The sequence below is a fragment of the Rhinopithecus roxellana genome, chromosome 5 (assembly GCF_007565055.1).
Source record: "Rhinopithecus roxellana isolate Shanxi Qingling chromosome 5, ASM756505v1, whole genome shotgun sequence".
In the NCBI taxonomy this organism is placed as follows: domain Eukaryota; kingdom Metazoa; phylum Chordata; class Mammalia; order Primates; family Cercopithecidae; genus Rhinopithecus; species Rhinopithecus roxellana.
In genome coordinates this window covers 69650646-69668967 of record NC_044553.1, presented here as the reverse complement: position 1 = coordinate 69668967, position 18322 = coordinate 69650646, and the positions used below count along the sequence as shown (strand labels likewise).

Below are 18322 nucleotides of genomic sequence, written 5' to 3'. Positions count from 1 at the left end.
CAACTTACCAAAAGATTGAATGCAGCTGTCAATGAGATCGTCCAGGCTGGCTCCTTTGGCTAAATGTCCCAGAGACACCATCATTCGGAACTGGGTGATCTGGGCCAAGCTGGGATGGGAGGGGAAGGGGCTGTTGGCTGGCTTCGCCTCTAGTCTTGCTTTAGGGGCAGTTCTGCAGCCATGGGAAGGTTTCCTGGGGAAAGAGAGAAGGCAGTGAGGGGACAAACTGGCAGCTCCACGCTCTGAAGGCAGATTGGAGAGGAAGGGAATGGAGATAAGACAATTAATCTCAGGAGTTGGGCTGATAGAAGCCATACCCCTCCCACTTGGCAAATGCACCAAACGACTGGTTGGCTGTTAAAGAGACATCTCCCCAGCAAAGGTGAGATTTCAGGGTTGCAACTAGGGCTCTTCATGCTGGCATTAGGATTGCTCCGTCCTACTGTCTCCCAGTTCCTAAAGGGGAATGGGCAGAGGCAAGACTATCTTGACAGTCCTTAGCTCCCAGCAATATATATATTTTTTCAGCTACTAAGCCACTGACTTGAATCTTAAAAATTGTTTACATTGGTCTCATCTTTGACTAACTTTGGCCAGGCATGGTGGCTCATGTCTGTAATCCCAGCACCGTGGCAGGCCGAGGCAGGTGGATCACCTGAGGTCGGGAGTGCAAGATCATCTCTGGTTAACTTCATTAATCTTGAGCAATACCTGAGATACCACACAAGGTCAGACAGCCTCAGAATCATCGTTAAGGACCTTAAGGGAGAAGTCAAAGACTGAGAACCCAAGTGCAGGAAGTGAGGGGTGATGATGGTGGTGCTTAGATTTTAAGTGAGTCCTGCTTTTCTTACAAATCTTTTAGTTTTAAGATCTTGTTTTTCATGGTTGATAATACAGGTAACCATTATGAGTCATTTTTGTTACTAAACATCATTTTTTCAAATTCTTACTTGGGTCCTTAATGATTAAAACAGAAAGCAGAGCTGTGAGAGCGTTGTTCCAGAACTCAATGTAAAAGGGCAAGTTTGGATCTAGAAATGGCATAAGAGTCCAATGGACTTTCATCTACTCACACACAGCTCTATCTTTGGTCATGACCTCATCAGTACAAGTCATTTTGCAAAATGATTTGGGAAGTTTACTGTCCTCTCCATTAAAAAATACACATACACACACAGATCCATATCTGTAATCTTTTTTGCTTTAATAGTGATGAGTGTTGCTGGTAACTCTTCTAAGCATTTAGTTAATTCTCCTCTCTCTACTGTGGCTTTGGTTATTTTGTAGTTTACTACCAAAGCAGCAAAGAGAAAAAGGAAAAAAACGTATCTCAGAAGCGTAACTTTACTCACTACATATTATGATAAATGCATAATGGCATCAATTAATCTCTAAGTGCTTATTCTATGAGTAAGGCATTGTGATTGGCCAGAGAAGACCACAGTGAGATAGTCTAGGTGAGGGTACTTTATATACTCATTACATACTAGTTGCTGTTGTTACATAACAGTAGTCTAGAAGTTCCTTAATACAAAAATACAGCTGAGGAATCAGACTGAGATAATGAAAAGAAAGCCATATAAATGTTAAATAAGTGTACTATGAGTGTCAAGAGTAAGAAGCATGTTCTCAGAGGAGAAAGAGGCAGTTTGAGGGAGAGTGTCTGGGAAAGCTGCTCTGACAGGATATAATCTCAACCAAAGAGGCTGAGGAAGTGCTCAGATCAAAACAAAATGCTAGGCACATGTGGGTTTTGGGAGACCAGCCTGCTAAGAGATGGTGTGTAACTGAACTATGGCGCCACTCAGTACACAGCTAGACCTGTGCAGGGGCACCCTGGCCCTTCAGGTTGTTTCAAACTAGCTCCAGGGCGCTGGTCTGCAGTGGCCGCTCAGTTCTATTCTGACCTGGTGCAGGTGCAGTGAAATTGAATCAACAACTAGTTATTGGGCATCTGCTAACTCTAGGCAGTAATTCCTGAAAGATCAAGTCGGTGGTACAAGACTCAGGTTTCTGACCATAATTGATTTTCAAACAGGCCCTGTGATAACCGCATAATTGGATCAGTCTCTAAAAACAAAATAATAATGGCGACATGAATTGAGTACCTATGCTATGGCAGGTACTGTGCTGGGGTTTGACCCTGTCTTGAGGCTTACAGCCCAGAAGGATTTTATCCCCATCTCATGATGCTGAAACTGAATCTTAAAAAGGGTAAATGACATAGCCAAGGTTATAAAACTCATACATAATAAACCTGAGATTTGTACCCAGCACCTCTCTGGCTTTATTCATTTAATAAATATTTACTGTGCTTGGAACTCTGCACATTTCACAACATGGGGATTAGTACTAGACCATCACAGAGAGGCTGAAAAGGTCAATTCAATTTAAAATGAAAGTAAAATCCTTCAAAAGCATAGCTGATAATGTAAAGGCTGAATCTCAGTCCATATTTCTTTTGCAGGTCCTCAGAACTGTCCTCAGGTCCCTAGAGCTGGACAGACTCTTTATGGTCATTTTCCAAACCCCTCTTCTATAGGTGTGGAGGTTCAGAATCAGAAGAGCAACGTGCCTGGCCACGACTACAGAGACAGGCTAGAAGCCAGCCCCTTGTGGCCCATGCCTTGCGCCCCAGGTGGGCTCCTCTCCCTTCCTGGAAGCACTAACAACTCTCTACACCTGGGCTACATAGCCACTGCTGGGATTACTCAGCTTTCTGCCCCAGCTGCTGCCTTTGTCACCATTAAGACCTCCACCAAAGGCCGAGTAGGGTTAAGATTAAAAAAAAAATAAAGTCATTTATTCTAGAAGTCTCCTTCACTCAGGCTTTCCACAATACTTCTCCCTAGACCTTGGAGAAGAGGCAACTACAACTAGAGGCTCTATCTACAGACAGAGCTCTTCCTGCTAGGGGTGGAGGGGAGGTGGCTACAGATCCAGGGAAAATTCCATTTTCTTTCTTGGTTGGTGACATTGACCATTCAAGACTCCTAATCCTGCCCTGTCTTCTAATTCTGGTAATGTTTCCTAGTGTCACCAGCAAGAGAAGCCACTTTGTTTCATAAGGGGATTCTTGAAGGTTGATGCTTTTACCAGAACCAGGAGGGATCAGGGTAAAGTACAGGGTAGTAAAAGGGAAGAGAGGGTGCCAAACGCAATCTGGGAGGTATGGAGCCCAGACAGACTCAGAGGGCTAAAGCATGAGAAAACAGGGAGAAGAGAAAGTATTAAAAGTCAAAGTGCAGCCTCAGAGTTCTAAGAAGACAGGAATTATTTGCACCATAGACTAGGAAACCTGGCTTTCTTGCTGTACAGTCTCTTAACTGGTTGCCTTGTGAGAAATCCTCAAATCGTTCTGCCTTTTCTGGTGAAATGGGGGTAGACAAGGATTTATAAAATGCTTTATTATAGGCAGGTCGAAGGGTGTTTTAACAATCCATAGAATGAATGGCCTCTGAGTCTGTAAAGGCATATTTAAAAAAAGAAAAACAGTGGCCAAATGTTTTCTTGTAAAAAAAACCAAAACCCCGAGAGAAACGAATTAACTTGAAGGTGTTTTCTGAGCCTAAAAGTGACCAAAGTCTCATAGGTTTGCTGAAGGAGACCGTCAAAACTCTAAACTGGTTTAGGTGAAATCCTCTCCAGGCATAGGTATCTCAGTGGAGGTCAGTTTCAGGCTGAGCTTTTTATGAAATCCAACCTAGAAAAGTAAGGGATGAAATGGAGTAAGGGAACTGGAACTTCCACAACTTTCTTTGCAGTGGAAGGTGACTCTCTTGACTTCTAGTGTGGATTCCTTCCAGTCCCGTCCTCTCCCCCTTATAATACTCAATTTAATGTACTGAACTCCTCCTTCTGAATCTAGTGCAAAGTACAGTGGTGGACCCTCAGGGAACACCCGGATGGGGAGAGGCAGGGCGTGCATACAGGGCCAAGAACCCTCCGTTCCTGGGATTATAAGCACGGGAAGCCCAGCATCGCAAGTTTCCTGCCGCTACTGGGTATGGTGGTGCAAGGCACAGTCCCATCAGTGTCGATGTGAATGGCGTTGTGAAGTGCACAATTTGTCTAGCCCTACGCCGAGGCCAGGCCGTTGTTCATGCTGTTGCCCAGTTCTGGTCCTTTGGCTACAAACTCAAAGCTGCCTGGCCAAAAGCCCTTTCACTCACTGTCCCTCTTTCTTCAACTTCTGTTATCCAAGACCCTCTACAGAATCATAGTGAGGGGGAGAGGAGTGCAGTTTCCCATCCGGAAGGCGATATGTTTCGCTGACCCACGGATCTGCAAACTTCCGTGGGGCAGGGGCGACCAAGCGGTGCCACCTCTGCGGGCTCCCTGCAAGCTCCCTCGGCCGTTCTGGGCAGGGCCGGGTGGGGCCGCCAGGTGGCGCAGCCGGAGCCCCGCGCCCCAGCAGGTGCGGGCGGCGCGGAAAGTCCGCGAGTGGGAGTCCCGATGCCGGGCGGGGAGATGTGGGGGAGGAGGTCGGCGGGAGGGCGCCAGCTCCGCGAAGAGCATCGGCCCTAGCACATCTCGCTGGGAGAGCTCTGGCCTCACGGCCGCCCCTCCGCCCCAGCTCCCTCCCCGAAGCCCCGGGCGCAGCGCGCCGTGCGCTCTAGACACGTCCGCCCGTCGCGCTGGTGTCCCGGCCCTCCGGCCGACCCCGGCCCCCTTCGCCCTCAACTTCCCTCGGGGTGTTGGGGCGGCGGGCAGGGGACTCTTTCCCAAGTAAGGACACAGGCGCTCCCGAGGGCCACGGCCGCCTCTACTCACCGCGGAGCCTCTCTCGCCTTGCCCAGGGTGCCCATGGCCGCGGCCCGCGCTCCCGAAGCCGGCTCACCTAGCGCGGCGGGGCGCGGCGCATCGCCCCCGCCGCCGCCTTCTGCCGGCCCTGTCCCCCAGTGCCTCGTAGCCCCGGCCGCCTGCCCGCCCGCCCTCGAGCCCGGCGAGCCCGACCGAGGCGCACCGCAGGCACAAAGTTTGTGCGAGCGCGCTCCCTCTGCCTCGCGCGCGCGCTCACACCCGCCCGGCAACCACCTGACACGCTGATGCTGGCGGCTGCAGGAAACGTGCGGCGCCCCGCCGCTCTTCCCCGAAACCTGCCCCCTCTCCGCGGGTGCCCGGGCCCTACGCCTTGCGCGGTTCTCTCACCCTGCCCGCCGTCGACCTCTCTTGGCCAAAGGGTTAAGTCTCAGGGAGAGGAGCGGGCTCCCAGTTACCACACCCGCGCCTTGCAGGGCAGCTGTGCCCGGCGACCTCCACCTGAGGTCAGGAAACGGGCTGAGCCTAGCGGCTCCCATGGGACCCCCTTTCCCGCAGCCGACCCGCAGCCTCCACCCTGCTGCCTGCGGCCGCTGCTCGGAGCATTGCAGTGCGGACGCCTTGTCCCCTCGCGGGCCTCTCCTGTATATATCAGAGCGCGGAGTCTGGCAGGGGAAAGGAACGGAAAGACAGTTGTGAAGTTGCCTTGACCTGCGCATTGGGGTCTCTTGGTAGCCGTCTGCAGAACTGGGCCGTAGACATGTGCCCTGCGCCCTGGACGAGGACTGCCCATGTGGAGGTGCGCTCCGCAGGCGTGATCCGTATCGGGTCCAGACGCGGCCGCCTGGCGTCGGTGGGTGTGGGAGACGTGGGGACAGCTTTCATACAACGTCAGTGCGCGCAGAAGACCTGGCCAAGAGGGGCGGCCCACCCGCTGCTTGTCCAGGTGATAGTGCTGATAATCTCAATAGCTGATGATTGAGTGCGGTTGTACTAAGTGCTTTCTATACATTACCTCATTTAATCCACCCTCCCTGATACAAAGAGATCACTGTTGTAAAGATGAGAAAATGAAGGTTTAAAGAATAATATGCCTCAGATCGTACAACTAATAAACAGCAGAGAGAGCTCTGACTTGGACTGAGGTCTGTCTGACTCCCTATGATCACTGCTGCCCTGCCCTAATAACATACTCATTATCACGGCCACAGACTATAACTCTAGCCACAGTCATAGTTGTCTTCCCGGCCATAGTGTTCTGGCCCTTAAAGCCTTCCTCTATTTCATTTATATATTTCCTTATATTTATATGCTACCTTGTCCTTAAAACAGAATTCAAGATAGCTTACAAGAGCACATAACCTACAAAAAGAAGTGTGTGAAATGAAAAATAAGGCACAGAAGATGGAGCCAAAAATGAACATCGTTTGAAATAAATGCATCTCATAGAGTCCAATACCCTTGCTAAAGTGGGACCAAAATTTGTCTCCTGCATTTTTAGCAGTCAAGTTTAAAGAGAGGCCTTGTCTAAAGTTCAATTCCTATCACATGCAAGACCAAAAACAAAATTGCTCAAGAGAAGATCCCCCTTTCTTGATACTGAGACCAGCAAGAAATTTCTCCAGAGAATCATCATGAACCCTGGGTGATATAAAGAACCAAGTCCTCAGTCACAGCCACAGATGTAGAAGGGGCAGGTGAATGTCAGGAGAATATTAAATAATGACACCCTTCGTCACTCACTGGGTCTAAGGCTCAAACATTTTTAGTGTTATCTATCATACACCCTTCCTCATGCAAGCCCTACAACCTAAAGAAACAAGGTGGCAGATGTCTGAGGATGGTAAAAATTCGTATTTATATATGAATCTATCTGTCTATTTCCCAGCAGTCCTAAGTGTGCAGTCTTAGACTTTTTTCACAGAGATCTTCTCATTACTGGGTAAACAATTACTTTTCACTGACCCCTCTACTCCAGAATGAGCTCTTTACCACTCTCTTCACTAATACTTAAATCTATAATATTTACACTTTCAATTGCCACGTAATATTCCGTGTCCCTGTCTTACCTCCACAACTAAACTAAATTGTCCGAGGTCAAGAATCAGGTCTTATGCTTCTTCAGCTTCCACAGCTGCTAGCTTGAGGCAGTACATGTGGGACATTACTAATAAACTGCTGTGGATTTGATTTTGAAAAGCAGAATGTGCTGACCTCAAAGAAGAAAATAAGATCCTTCCTGATTATTTCTGGAGAAAGGGTTTCAGTGTTTCTTTGAAGTCCCCTGTCTATGGCAGGAGTGATAAGGTTAATGGCACTGTCTCTGGTGGCTTTCATGGGATCCCCATCACAGGTTATCCGATGCTGTCAGTATTTCTCTATTGCTTCACCCTTGAAAATAGAACCCCTTCCATGCCATTCATTGCACTGAGTCTTTGGACAGCAAAATCTTTGTGTGTGGCAGGGGAATAATCCAGCCTTATACTGCATATGCATAGGTATGTATGCCAAATGGATGCCTTTATGTAAATGCATCACTATATTTATATGTAAATATACATATATGCATAATACTAAATGCACACGTAGGCAGTTACATCTACACACCTACAGTCCATGTATATACAAATGGTTGAAATCGAGGTTATTAATTCATTCAATACATGAGTCTTGCTGAGTTTTCTAAAGAAAGAGGCCTACATATGCCCAGTGAGTGTTTTTCTCTTGAACTTTCTGAGAACTCTGCTCTTCATTTCCATCTGATTCTGCTTCTGGGCCCCCTCGAGCTCTTTTTTGAGGTTTTCTGGCTACTCCTACCTGAGCAATAAGTCTTTTCCAAACATCTAAAAAATAAGAAGTTTGTCCATGTCTCTTTTCATCATCGGCCACGTGATTAGTCTCCCTGGTGTTATATGAGGCACCTCTGACCTCAAGAACAAACTTCTTTTTTTTTTTTTTCCACAAAATACATCATTTAATATAACATTCTTATAGCTAATGAGGATAATATTCATGCTTTTAAAAAAATTGTTATACTTTAAGTTCTGGGATACATGTGCAGAACGTGCAGGTTTGTTACCTAGGCATACACATGCCATGATGGTTTGCTGCACCCATCAACCCATCATCTACATTAGGTATTTCTCCCAATGCTGTCCTCCCCCAACCGCCCCCGCAACATGGACAGGCCCCAGTGTGTGATGTTCCCCTCCCTTTGTCCATCTGTTCTCATTGTTCAACTCCCACTTATGAGTGAGAACATGTGGTGTTTGGTTTTCAGTTCCTGTGTTAGTTGGCTGAGAATAATGGCTTCCAGCGTCATCCATGTCCCTGCAGAGGACATGAACTCATCCTTTTTTATGGCTTCATAGTATTCTGTGGTATATATGTGCCACATTTTCTTTATCCAGTCTATCATTGATGGGCATTTGGATTCGTTCCAAGTCTTTGCTATTGTGAACAGTGCTGCAGTAAACATACATGTGCATGTGCCTTTATAGGAGAATGAGTTATAATCCTTTGGGTATATACCCAGTAATGGGATTGCTGGGCCAAATGGTATTTCTGGTTCTAAATCCTTGAGGAATTGCCACACTGTCTTCCACAATGGTTGAACTGACTACACTCCCACCAACACTGTAAAAGCATTCCCATTTCTCCACATCCTCTCCAGCATCTGTTGTTTCCTGACTTTTTAATGATCGCTGTTCTAACTGGCGTGAAATGGTATCACACTGCAGTTTTGATTTGCATTACTCTAATGACCAGTGATGATGAGCTTTTTTTCATATGTTTCTTGGCCACATAAATGTCTTTTGAGAAGTGTCTGTTCATATCCTTCGCCCATGTTTTGATGGGGTTGTTTTTTCTTGTAAATTTGTTTAAGTTCTTTGTAGATTCTGGATACTAGCCCTTTGTCAGATGGGTAGACTGCAAAAATTTTCTCCCATTCTGTAGGTTGTCTGTTTACTTGGATGATATTTTCTTTTGCTGTGCAGAAGCTCTTTAGTTTAATTGGATCCCATTTGTCAATTTTGGCTTTTGTTGCCCTTGCTTTTGGTGTTTTAGTCATGAAGTCCTTGCCCATGCCTATGTCCTGAATGGTATTGCCTAGGTTTTCTTCTAGCATTTTTGTGGTTTTAGGTCTTACATTTAAGTCTTTAATCCATCTTGAGTTGATTTTTGTATAAGGTATAAGAAAGGGGTCCAGTTTCAGCTTTCTGCATATGGCTAGCCAGTTTTCCCTACACCATTTATTAAATAGCGAATCCTTTCCTCATTGTTTGTTTTTGTCAGGTTTGTCAAAGATCAGATGGTTGTAGATGTGTAGTGTTATTTCTGAGGCCTCTGTTCTGTTCCATTGGTCTATATATCTGTTTTGGTACCAGTACCATGCTGTTTTGGTTACTGTAGCCTTGTAGTATAGTTTGAAGTCAGGTAGCATGATGCCTCCAGCTTTGTTCTTTTTGCTTAGGATTGTCTTGGCTATACAGGCTCTTTTTTGCTTCCATATGAAATTTATAGTAGGTGTTTCTAATTTTGTGAAGAAAGTCAGTGGTAGCTTGATGGGAACAGCAATGAATCTATAAATTACTTTGGGCTGTATGGCCATTTTCACAATATTGATTCTTCCTATCCATGAGCATGGAATGTTTTTCCATTTGTTTGTGTCCTCTTATATTTCATTGAGCAGTGGTTTGTAGTTCTCCTTGAAGAGGTCCTTCACATCCCTTGTAAGATGAATTCCTAGGTATTTTATTCTCTTGGTAGCAATTGTGAATGGGAGTTTACTCATGATTTGGCTCTCTGTCTATTATTGGTGTATAGGAATGCTTGTGATTTTTGCACATTGATTTTATATCCTGAGACTTTGCTGAAGTTGCTTATTAGCTTAAGGAGATTTGGGGCTGAGGTGATGGGGTTTTCTAAATATACAATCATGTCATCTGCAAACAGAGCAATTCGACTTCCCCTCTTCCTGTTTGAATACTTTATTTATTTCTCTTGTGTGATTGCCCTGGCCAGAGTTTCCAATACTATGTTGAATAGGAGTGGTGAGAGAGGGCATCCTTGTCCTGTGCTGGTTTTCAAAGGGAATGCTTCCAGCTTTTGCCCATTCGGTATGATATTGACTATGGGTTTGTCATGAATAGCTCTTATTATTTTGAGATACATTCCGTCAATACCTAGTTTATTGAGAGTTTTTAGCATGAAGGGGTGTTGAACTGTATTGAAGGCCTTTTCTGCATCTATTGAGATAATTGTGTGGTTTTTGTCATTGGTTCTGTTCATGTGATGGATTATGTTTATTGATTTGCATATATTGAACCAGCCTTGCATCACGGGGATAAAGCCAACTTGATTGTGGTGGATAAGCTTTTTGATGTGCTGCTGGATTCTGTTGGCCAGGATTTTATTGAGGATTTTCACATCGATGTTCATCAGGGATATTGGCCTGAAATTTTCTTTTTGTGTATGTGTGTCTCTGCCTGTTTTGGTATCAGGATGATGCTGGCCTGATAAAATGAGGTAGGGAGGAGTCCCTGTTTTTCTATTGTTTGAAACAGTTTCAGAAGGAATGTGCCAGCTCCTCTTTGTACCTCTGATAGAATTTGACTGTGAATCCATCTCATCCTTGGCTCTGTTTTGGTTGCTAGCTTATTAATTACTGCCTCAATTTCAGAATTTGTTATTGGTCTATTCAGGGATTTGACTTCTTCCTGGTTTAGTCTTGGGAGGGTGTATGTGTCCAGGAATTTATCCATTTCTTCTAGTTTATTTGCATAGAAATATTTATAGTATTATTTGATGGTACTTTGTATTTCTGTTGTATCAGTGATGATATCTCCTTTATCATTTATTGTGTCTGTTTGATTCTTCTCTCTTTTCTTCTTTATTAGTCTGGCTAGTGGTCTATTTTGTTGATCTTTTCAAAAAACCAGCTCCTGGATTCACTGCATTTTTGAAGGGTTTTTCTTGTCTCTGTCTCCTTCAGTTGTGTTCTCATCTTAGTTGTGTCTTGTCTTCAGCTAGCTTTTGAATTTGTTTAATCTTGCTTTTCTAGTTCTTTTAATTGTGATGTTAGGGTGTCGATTTTAGATCTTTCCTGCTTTCTCCTGTGAGCATTTAGTGCTATAAATTTCCCTCTTAACATTGCTTTAGCTGTGTCCCAGACATTTTGGTATGTTATGTCTTTGTTCTCATTGGTTTTGAAGAACTTATTTATTTCTGCCTTCATTTTGTTATTTACCCAGTAGTCATTCAGGAGCAGGTTGTTCAGTTTCCATGTAGTTGTGCAGCTTTGAGTGAGTTTCTTAACCCTGAGTTCTAATTTGATTGCACTGTGGTGTAAAAGACTGTTTGTTATGATTTCTGTTCTTTCGCATTTGATGAGGAGTGTTTTACTTCCAATTATGTGGTCAATTTTAGAATAAGTGCGATGTGGTGCTGAGAAGAATGTATACTCTGTTGATTTGGGGTGGAGAGTTCTGTAGATGTCTATTAGGTATGCTTGGTCCAGAGCTGAGTTCAAGTCCTGAATATCCTTGTTCATTTTCTGTCTCGTTGATCAGTCTAATATTGGCAGTGGGGTGTTAAAGTCTCCTACTATTACTGTGTGGGAGTCTAAGTCTCTTTGTAGGTCTCTAAGAACTTACTTTATGAATCTGGGTGCTCCTCTTTTGGGTGCATGTATGTTTAGGATAGAGCTTCTTGTTGCATTGATCCCTTTACCATTATGAAATGCCCTTCTTTGTCTTTTTCGATCTTTGTTGGTGTAAATCTGTTTCATCAGAGACTAGGATTGCAACCCCTGCTTTTTTCTGCTTTCCATTTGCTTGGTAAATATTCCTCCATCCCTTTATTTTGAGCCTATGTGTGTCTTTGCATGTTAGCTGGGTCTCCTGAATACAGCACACCAACGGGTCTTGACTCTTTATCCATTTTACCAGTCTATGTCTTTTAATTGGGGCATTTAGCCCGTTTACATGTAAGGTTAATATTGTTATATGTGAATTTGATCCTGCCATTATGATACGAGCTGGTTATTTTGCCCATTAGTTGATGCAGTTTCTTCTTAGTGTCAATGGTCTTTGCAATTTGGTATGTTTTTGAAGTGGCTGGTACTTGTTTTTCCTTTCCATGTTTAGTGCTTCCTTCAGGAGCTCTTGTAGGGCAGGCCTGCTGGTGACAAAATCTCTCAGCATTTGCTTCTCTGTAATGGATTTTATTTCTCCTTTGCTTGTGAAGCTTAGTTTGGCTGGATATGAAATTCTGGGTTGAAAATGCTTTTCTTTAAGAATGTTGAATATTGGCCCCCACTCTCTTCTGGCTTGTAGGGTTTCTGCAGAGAGATCCACTGTTAGTCTGATGGGCTTCCCTTTGAGGGTAACCTGACCTTTCTCTCTGGCTGCCCTTAACATTTTTTCCTTCATTTCAACCTTGGTGAATCTGACGATTATGTGTCTTGGGGTTGCTCTTCTTGAGGAGTATCTTAGGGGTGTTCTCTATATTTCCTGAATTTGAATGTTGGCCTGTCTTGCTAGGTTAGGGAAGTTCTCCTGGATAATATCCTGAAGAGTGTTTTCCAGCTTGGTTCCATTCTCCCCGCACTTTCAGGTACACCAGTCAAACGTAGGTTTGGTCTTTTCACATAGTGCCACATTTCTTGGAGGCTTTGTTCATTCCTTTTTATTCGTTTTTCTCTAACCTTGTCTTCACGCTTTTTTCATTAAGTTAATCTTCAATCTCTGATATCCTTTATCCCGCTTGATTGAGTTGGCTATTGATACTTGTGTATGCTTCAGGAACCTCTCATGCTGTTTTTCAGCTCCATCAGGTCATTTATGTTCTTCTCTAAACTGGTTATTCTAGTTAGCAATTTGTCTAACCTTTTTTCAAGGTTCTTAAATTCCTTGCATTGGGTTAGAATATGCTCCTTTAGCTTGGAGTAGTTTGTTATTACCCACCTTCTGAAACCTACTTCTATCAATTCGTCAAACTCATTCTCCATCCAGTTGTGTTCCCTTGCTGGTGAGGAGTTGTGATCCTTCGGAGGAGAAGAAGCATTCTGGTTTTTTGAATTTTCAGCCTTTTTGAGCTGGTTTTCCTCATCTTCATGGCTTTATCTACCTTTGGTCTTTGATGTTGGTGACCAACAGATGGGGTTTTGGTGTGGACGTCCTTTTTGTTCATGTTGATGCTATTCCTTTCTGTTCGTTAGTTTTCCTTCCAACAGTCAGGCCCCTCTGCTGCAGGTCTGCTGGAGTTTGCTGGAGGTCCACTCCAGATCCTGTTTGCCTGGGTATCACCAGCAGAGGCTGCAGAACAGCAAAGATTGCTGCCTGTTCATTTCTCTGGAAGCTTCATCCCAGAGGGGCACCTGTCAGATGCCAGCCAGCGCTCTCCTGTATGAGGTGTCTGTTGACCCCTGCTGGAAGGTGTCTCCCAGTCAGGAGGCACAGGGGTCAGGGACCCAGTTGAGGAGCCAGTCTGTCCCTTAGCAGAGCTTGAGCACTGTGTTGAGAGATCTGCCAGCAGGCAGGAACATTTAAGTCTGCTGAAGCTGTGCCCACAGCTGCCCCTTCCCCCAGGTGCTCTGTTCCAGGGAGATGGGAGTTTTATCTATAAGCCCCTGACTGGGGCTGCTGCCTTTCTTTCAGAGATGCCCTGCCCAGGAAGGAGGAATCTAGAGAGGCAGTCTGGCTACAGAGGCTATGCGGAGCTGTGGTGGGCTCCGCCCAGTTCGAACTTCCTAGCAGCTTCGTTTACACTGTGAGGGGAAAACGGCCTACTCAAGTTGTAGTAATGGCAGACGCCCCTGTTCCCACAAAGCTTGAGTATCCCAGCTCAACTTCAGACTGCTGTGCTGGCAGCAAGAATTTCAAGCCAGTGGATCTTAGTTTGCTGGGCTCTGTGGGGGTGGGATCTGCTGAGCTAGACCACCTGCCTCCCTGGCTTCAGCCCCCTTTCCAGGGTAGTGAATGGTTATGTCTCACTGGCATTCCAGGCACCTCTGGGGTTTGAAAAAAAACTCCTACAGCTAGCTCTGTGTCTTCCCAAATGACTGCCTAGTTTTGTGCTTGAAACCCAGGGTCCTGGTGGCATAGGCACCCAAGGGAATCTCCTCGTCTGTGGGTTGTGAAGACTGTGGGAAAAGTATAGTATCTGGGCCGGAGTGCACTGTTTCTCGTGGCACAGTCCTTCACAGCTTTCCTTGGCTAGGGAAGGTGTTCCCTGACCCCTTGCACTTCCCTGGTGAGGTGATGCCCCACCCTGCTTTGGCTCACCCTCCATGGGCTACACCCACTGTCTAACCAGTCCCAGTGAGATGAGCCAGGTTCCTCAGTTGGAAATGCAGAAATCACCTGCCTTCTGTATTGATCTCGCTGGGAGCTGCAGACCAGAGCTGTTCCTATTCGGCCATCTTGCCAGCCACCCAAATGTCTTATCTTGTACCCTCATTTACCGTCTCTTCTATTTCTCCTACCTTTTTGATAGGTGTCTGGTTAGGGAGCATTGTCTTCCTTTCCTCACCCCTTGGGTGAGGCCCTTCCTCTGGATGCTTTCTTTGTTATTCTTCCCTTGTCAATCACGGATTTTTTTTTTTTTTTGAGACAGAGTCTTGCTCTGTCGCCCGGGCTGGAGTGCAGTGGCCAGATCTCAGCTCACTGCAAGCTCCGCCTCCCGGGTTTACGCCATTCTCCTGCCTCAGCCTCCCGAGTAGCTGGGACTACAGGTGCCCACCACCTCGCCCGGCTAGCTTTTTGTATTTTTTAGTAGAGACGGGGTTTCACCATGTTAGCCAGGATGGTCTCGAACTCCTGACCTCGTGATCCGCCCGTCTCGGCCTCCCAAAGTGCTGGGATTACAGGCTTGAGCCACCGCGCCCGGCCTGGATTCTTAATTAATGTCCATGAGGAGATTAAGTGGGAGAGGGGACTATAATATATGTGAAGCTTCTGAAACTATATCTAAATTTTTGTATATCTTTTTTCTGGGGGAAGGGTTTTTAGCTTTCTTCAGATTTTCTAAATGATCCATTACTCAAATTAGGTGTTTTAATTTTCTCCCTTGGCCTTAACAGACCTATATGACTCTTCTGTCTGAATATCCACCCTTGTCACCTAACATTCAGACCCACATTTCCAACCACCACCTCCTTTCATTGTTCCCCAGGGCTTCCTCTCCATCTTTAAAGCCACACGCTGGTCTAAGCCCCCATCATCTGTTACCTGGACATGTGTAATAGCCTTGTAACTGGCCTCCCTAATTACATAACCTCCTTTTCTCTGATTCTTCTTTCGTGTTGCTTCTTTCATGTACATGGTCACATAATTTCTTTGTTTCCAAACTGCCTAGGAGTCTCCAATTGCCTACAGAATAAAGTGCAAACTTTTTAACGTCATGTACCTTCATGACTAGATCTTACTTCTCCAGCCATGCCCTCCCAAACATCTGACCTCTTTGAGTGCACCTTGGTCACTTATAGAAATTGATGCCCAGTGTGCCCTTTGTAGCCCCAGTACTTTTGCTTGTGTGCTTCCTTCTGCTCCCCATCTATTTTCAACAGGTAAGCACACACAAAGGGAGCTACACCACGCACATCAGAACCAGTGGCTCACCCTAGAAGGCATATGCAGAGCTGCCTCCAGGTGCAGAGGGATGCAAACCCACCTATCTGCATCTGCTTCGTAACTGGTTGTGCTTGGAGAACTTACTGGCTACCATGACCTCCAGTCCACTGCCTAGCACTGATTCATCCATTTAAGATATATTTCCTGGATGCCTTGAGAATCTGGTAGAGAACAAGATAGGCAAGATCCTTATTCACATGAGCTCACATGTCTAGAGGACAGACAGTAGCCAAGTCAACAAATAAATAAATATGCCATGGTTTCACACCCTGATTTCCAGGAGCTACTACTCCTAATCTCATGGGGCCACCATGAGATACACAATTGAGACCTCCACATGGAACTGTGAGGACAAAACCAATTAGGAGCACACAGCTCCAGAGAGTGAAGAGACAGGGAAAGGGAAAAGGAGGGAGGGGATATGGTACCATCCTCTACCCTCCTGCGGAGTGCTGCTCCTGCTTCTGACAGGGAGAGTTGGCCTCAATATTTATAGCTGTCCCATTCAGCAGTACATTAAATATGATAAATCCCCACTGCTGCTCACCTTGGTCCAAGCCTGTGAGGAACTGCCCATATGAGAAGTGGCTCCCTGTGCCTCTGTGCCCTTTTGGGCGGGGCTGGTGGTTGGCCTCCTGCTTGGTGCTTGGTCCTAGGCGTATTCTGGAATGGGCAGTGCACCTCTCTGTGGGTCTGTCTGTCCCACAGGTCTGCTGCTCCAGAGAGTGCTCCGTCTCCCTGAGGCACCCCCAGGATTCTTCAAAGGAAATTTTATAAATGTCATGCAAATTGTATTTGAAGCTACATCATCACAAATATAGACCCTAAATCTAATAAATCATTCTTGTTTTCAGTTCCTGGGAAGGGTGCTGCCTGTCTCTTCGAAGGCCCTTTCCAGAGCCCCCCAAAGTCTTTTATTTGGATCCCAAAACCCACATTTTCAGTCAGATTGGTGTAAATAGTCTCTCTAAATATGATCAAATTTCATCTTGGTGTTTTTTTTTCTAAGGATGCAACACAACAAACAAATTGAAATACATGTTGTCTCATGGCTTTTACTTCTGGTAAGAGGAGAGTTCTTGGAAGGGTTTGAGCAGAGGAGGGATGGAGTCTGACTTCTGCTTTACTAGGGTCACTCAGGCTAATAAGCAGTAAGGATGGAAGGCTCTTGGTACAGGTGACCTCCATAATTTTAAGCCATAAGGGTCTGGCAGGGCTGTGGCTTTCAAACTACTTCAAACATTGCTCCACAGTAAGGAGCCATTTTATACTCCATTACCGTCAGGTGTACATTTATGCTACCTGTAAAACTGAAACACAAGCTACGCAAACAACATTTACCCTTACCACATGTGCTTCATTCTCATCCTTCACATTTGTTTTTGTTTTTCTATGACATTAAAAAATACGCTGGTCAGAACCCACTAAATCCATCCATGACTGGGTTGGGATCACAGTTTACAAAATACAGGTCTCTGTCTATCTTCCATGATAACAACAGATCTTGATGGTTACTTCTGGAAAAGGGAACTCAGTGGCTCTGAGTCAGGGGACTCTTACTTTTCATTATCCCTCCTTTTGAAACTTTTATTTTTGTATTATTTGCATGTACCTATTCAATAAATAAATGCTATTTTGACTCATTCTAGCATAGAACTTATTGCTTTCTGATTCTGGCCTAAATAGGTTTAAAAGACCAGAGAGTGAGGCCAGCAAAGGTAAGTTGCTGGTGAATCTACTTTGTTCAACTTCATCAAACAATATCTTTTTTTGTTGTTGTTGTTTTTTGCAAATATTTGGGTGGCAGAATGGCATGGTGGTTAAATGTGTGACCTTTGGAGTTAGATTGAGTTGAACTCTCAGCCCCAATGCTTCTTAGTAATGTGACTCTAAGAAGTCAATAACTTTTCTAAGCCTGTTTATAAAATTGGGTACAAAAAACACCTACCTAATAGAACTTTGCTGATGATTATATGCCATGACCTACAGCTTGCATGCAGAGGCACTGAAGACACATTAGGGTTTTGAGTGCTTCTCCTGTGCCAGGCTGTGGGCCTATAACAGTGAATGTTTCAGTTACCTAGTAAGTGCTACACCATGACATCCAAGGGACACCTACCCCAGATCTTGGCTGATAAAGTGCTAACCTCTCAGAGGAAATGAGGCCCAGGCTAAAACGTAGAGTGAGATAAATAGTGAGCTGAACACAAGTGAGGCAAAAGAGGAGGAGGTGTTTTAGAGAAGAGGAATATGCAGAGGTAAGGAAGAGTAGAACGCTTTGCTGAACCACAACACTCAGGAACTTATTCTCTGATTCTCTCTCCTCCCCACCTGCCAATGTATAAGTGAAGTTTCAAGTCTGACTTAGTCTTTTCGCCTTCGCGGAGTCTGAGAGGTTTCTCACCTTGAAGAGTCCCCTATGAGTTCCTTAAATCCCTCGCTCCACTTTGGATGTGATTAAATTAACAACACTCCCAAGTTTGCCTTTGGGTGCTTGAGAGGAAGGCAGCTGAAAAGAAGGCTGAGTTAATTAAAATTCAACACTGGGCCTCTTTCAAAACCCTGGCATTGCAATCCGAAGAGCAATAATTTAAATGCTAAAACCAGTTTCATAATGCAACGACTATTTTTAAAACTCCTATTGTATACCCAGCACCTTACTGCATTAACGCTACTTAATAATTTAACACCTACGAAGATACAAGGGTAAAAGCTGGAAAAAAAGAGTTCATAGAAAGATTCAAATCGCCAGGACCAGCCAAAGGATGTGGTTTTCTGGGTACACAACTGTGTAATTTAATATGCATTTTTAAAATTACTGTGATAAGCATAGTATTGAAATGAAAACTCTTGAGTATTAATAGATAAACTTGCATGTGAGCAGTGGAGAAAATCATTCCAAATCAATGTGGGTGGGTGTTTCT

General features: G+C 44.9%; 1 protein-coding gene across 4 annotated transcripts in view; it reads right to left on the bottom strand.

Moving 5' to 3' along the window:
- RASGRP1 (RAS guanyl releasing protein 1) overlaps window positions 1-5620 on the bottom strand; it is a 78063-nt gene extending 72443 nt beyond the window's left edge. For 2 of the 4 annotated variants that reach the window (XR_004057173.1, XM_030929711.1), the window contains exons 1-2: window positions 5155-5330; window positions 9-193 (exon numbers count right to left, since the gene is read on the bottom strand). Coding sequence is in view for 3 of the 4 variants with exons in the window: in XM_030929711.1 (XP_030785571.1) it covers window positions 9-193; window positions 5155-5303 (334 nt within the window). In the remaining variant the exon portion in view is untranslated. Of the gene's footprint in view, window positions 1-8; window positions 194-4776; window positions 4991-5154; window positions 5331-5475 lie in introns of those variants that run through there. The other 2 variants (XM_030929713.1, XM_010359795.2) reach the window with 2 other exon arrangements.
- Between the last annotated feature and the right edge of the window lie 12702 nt (window positions 5621-18322).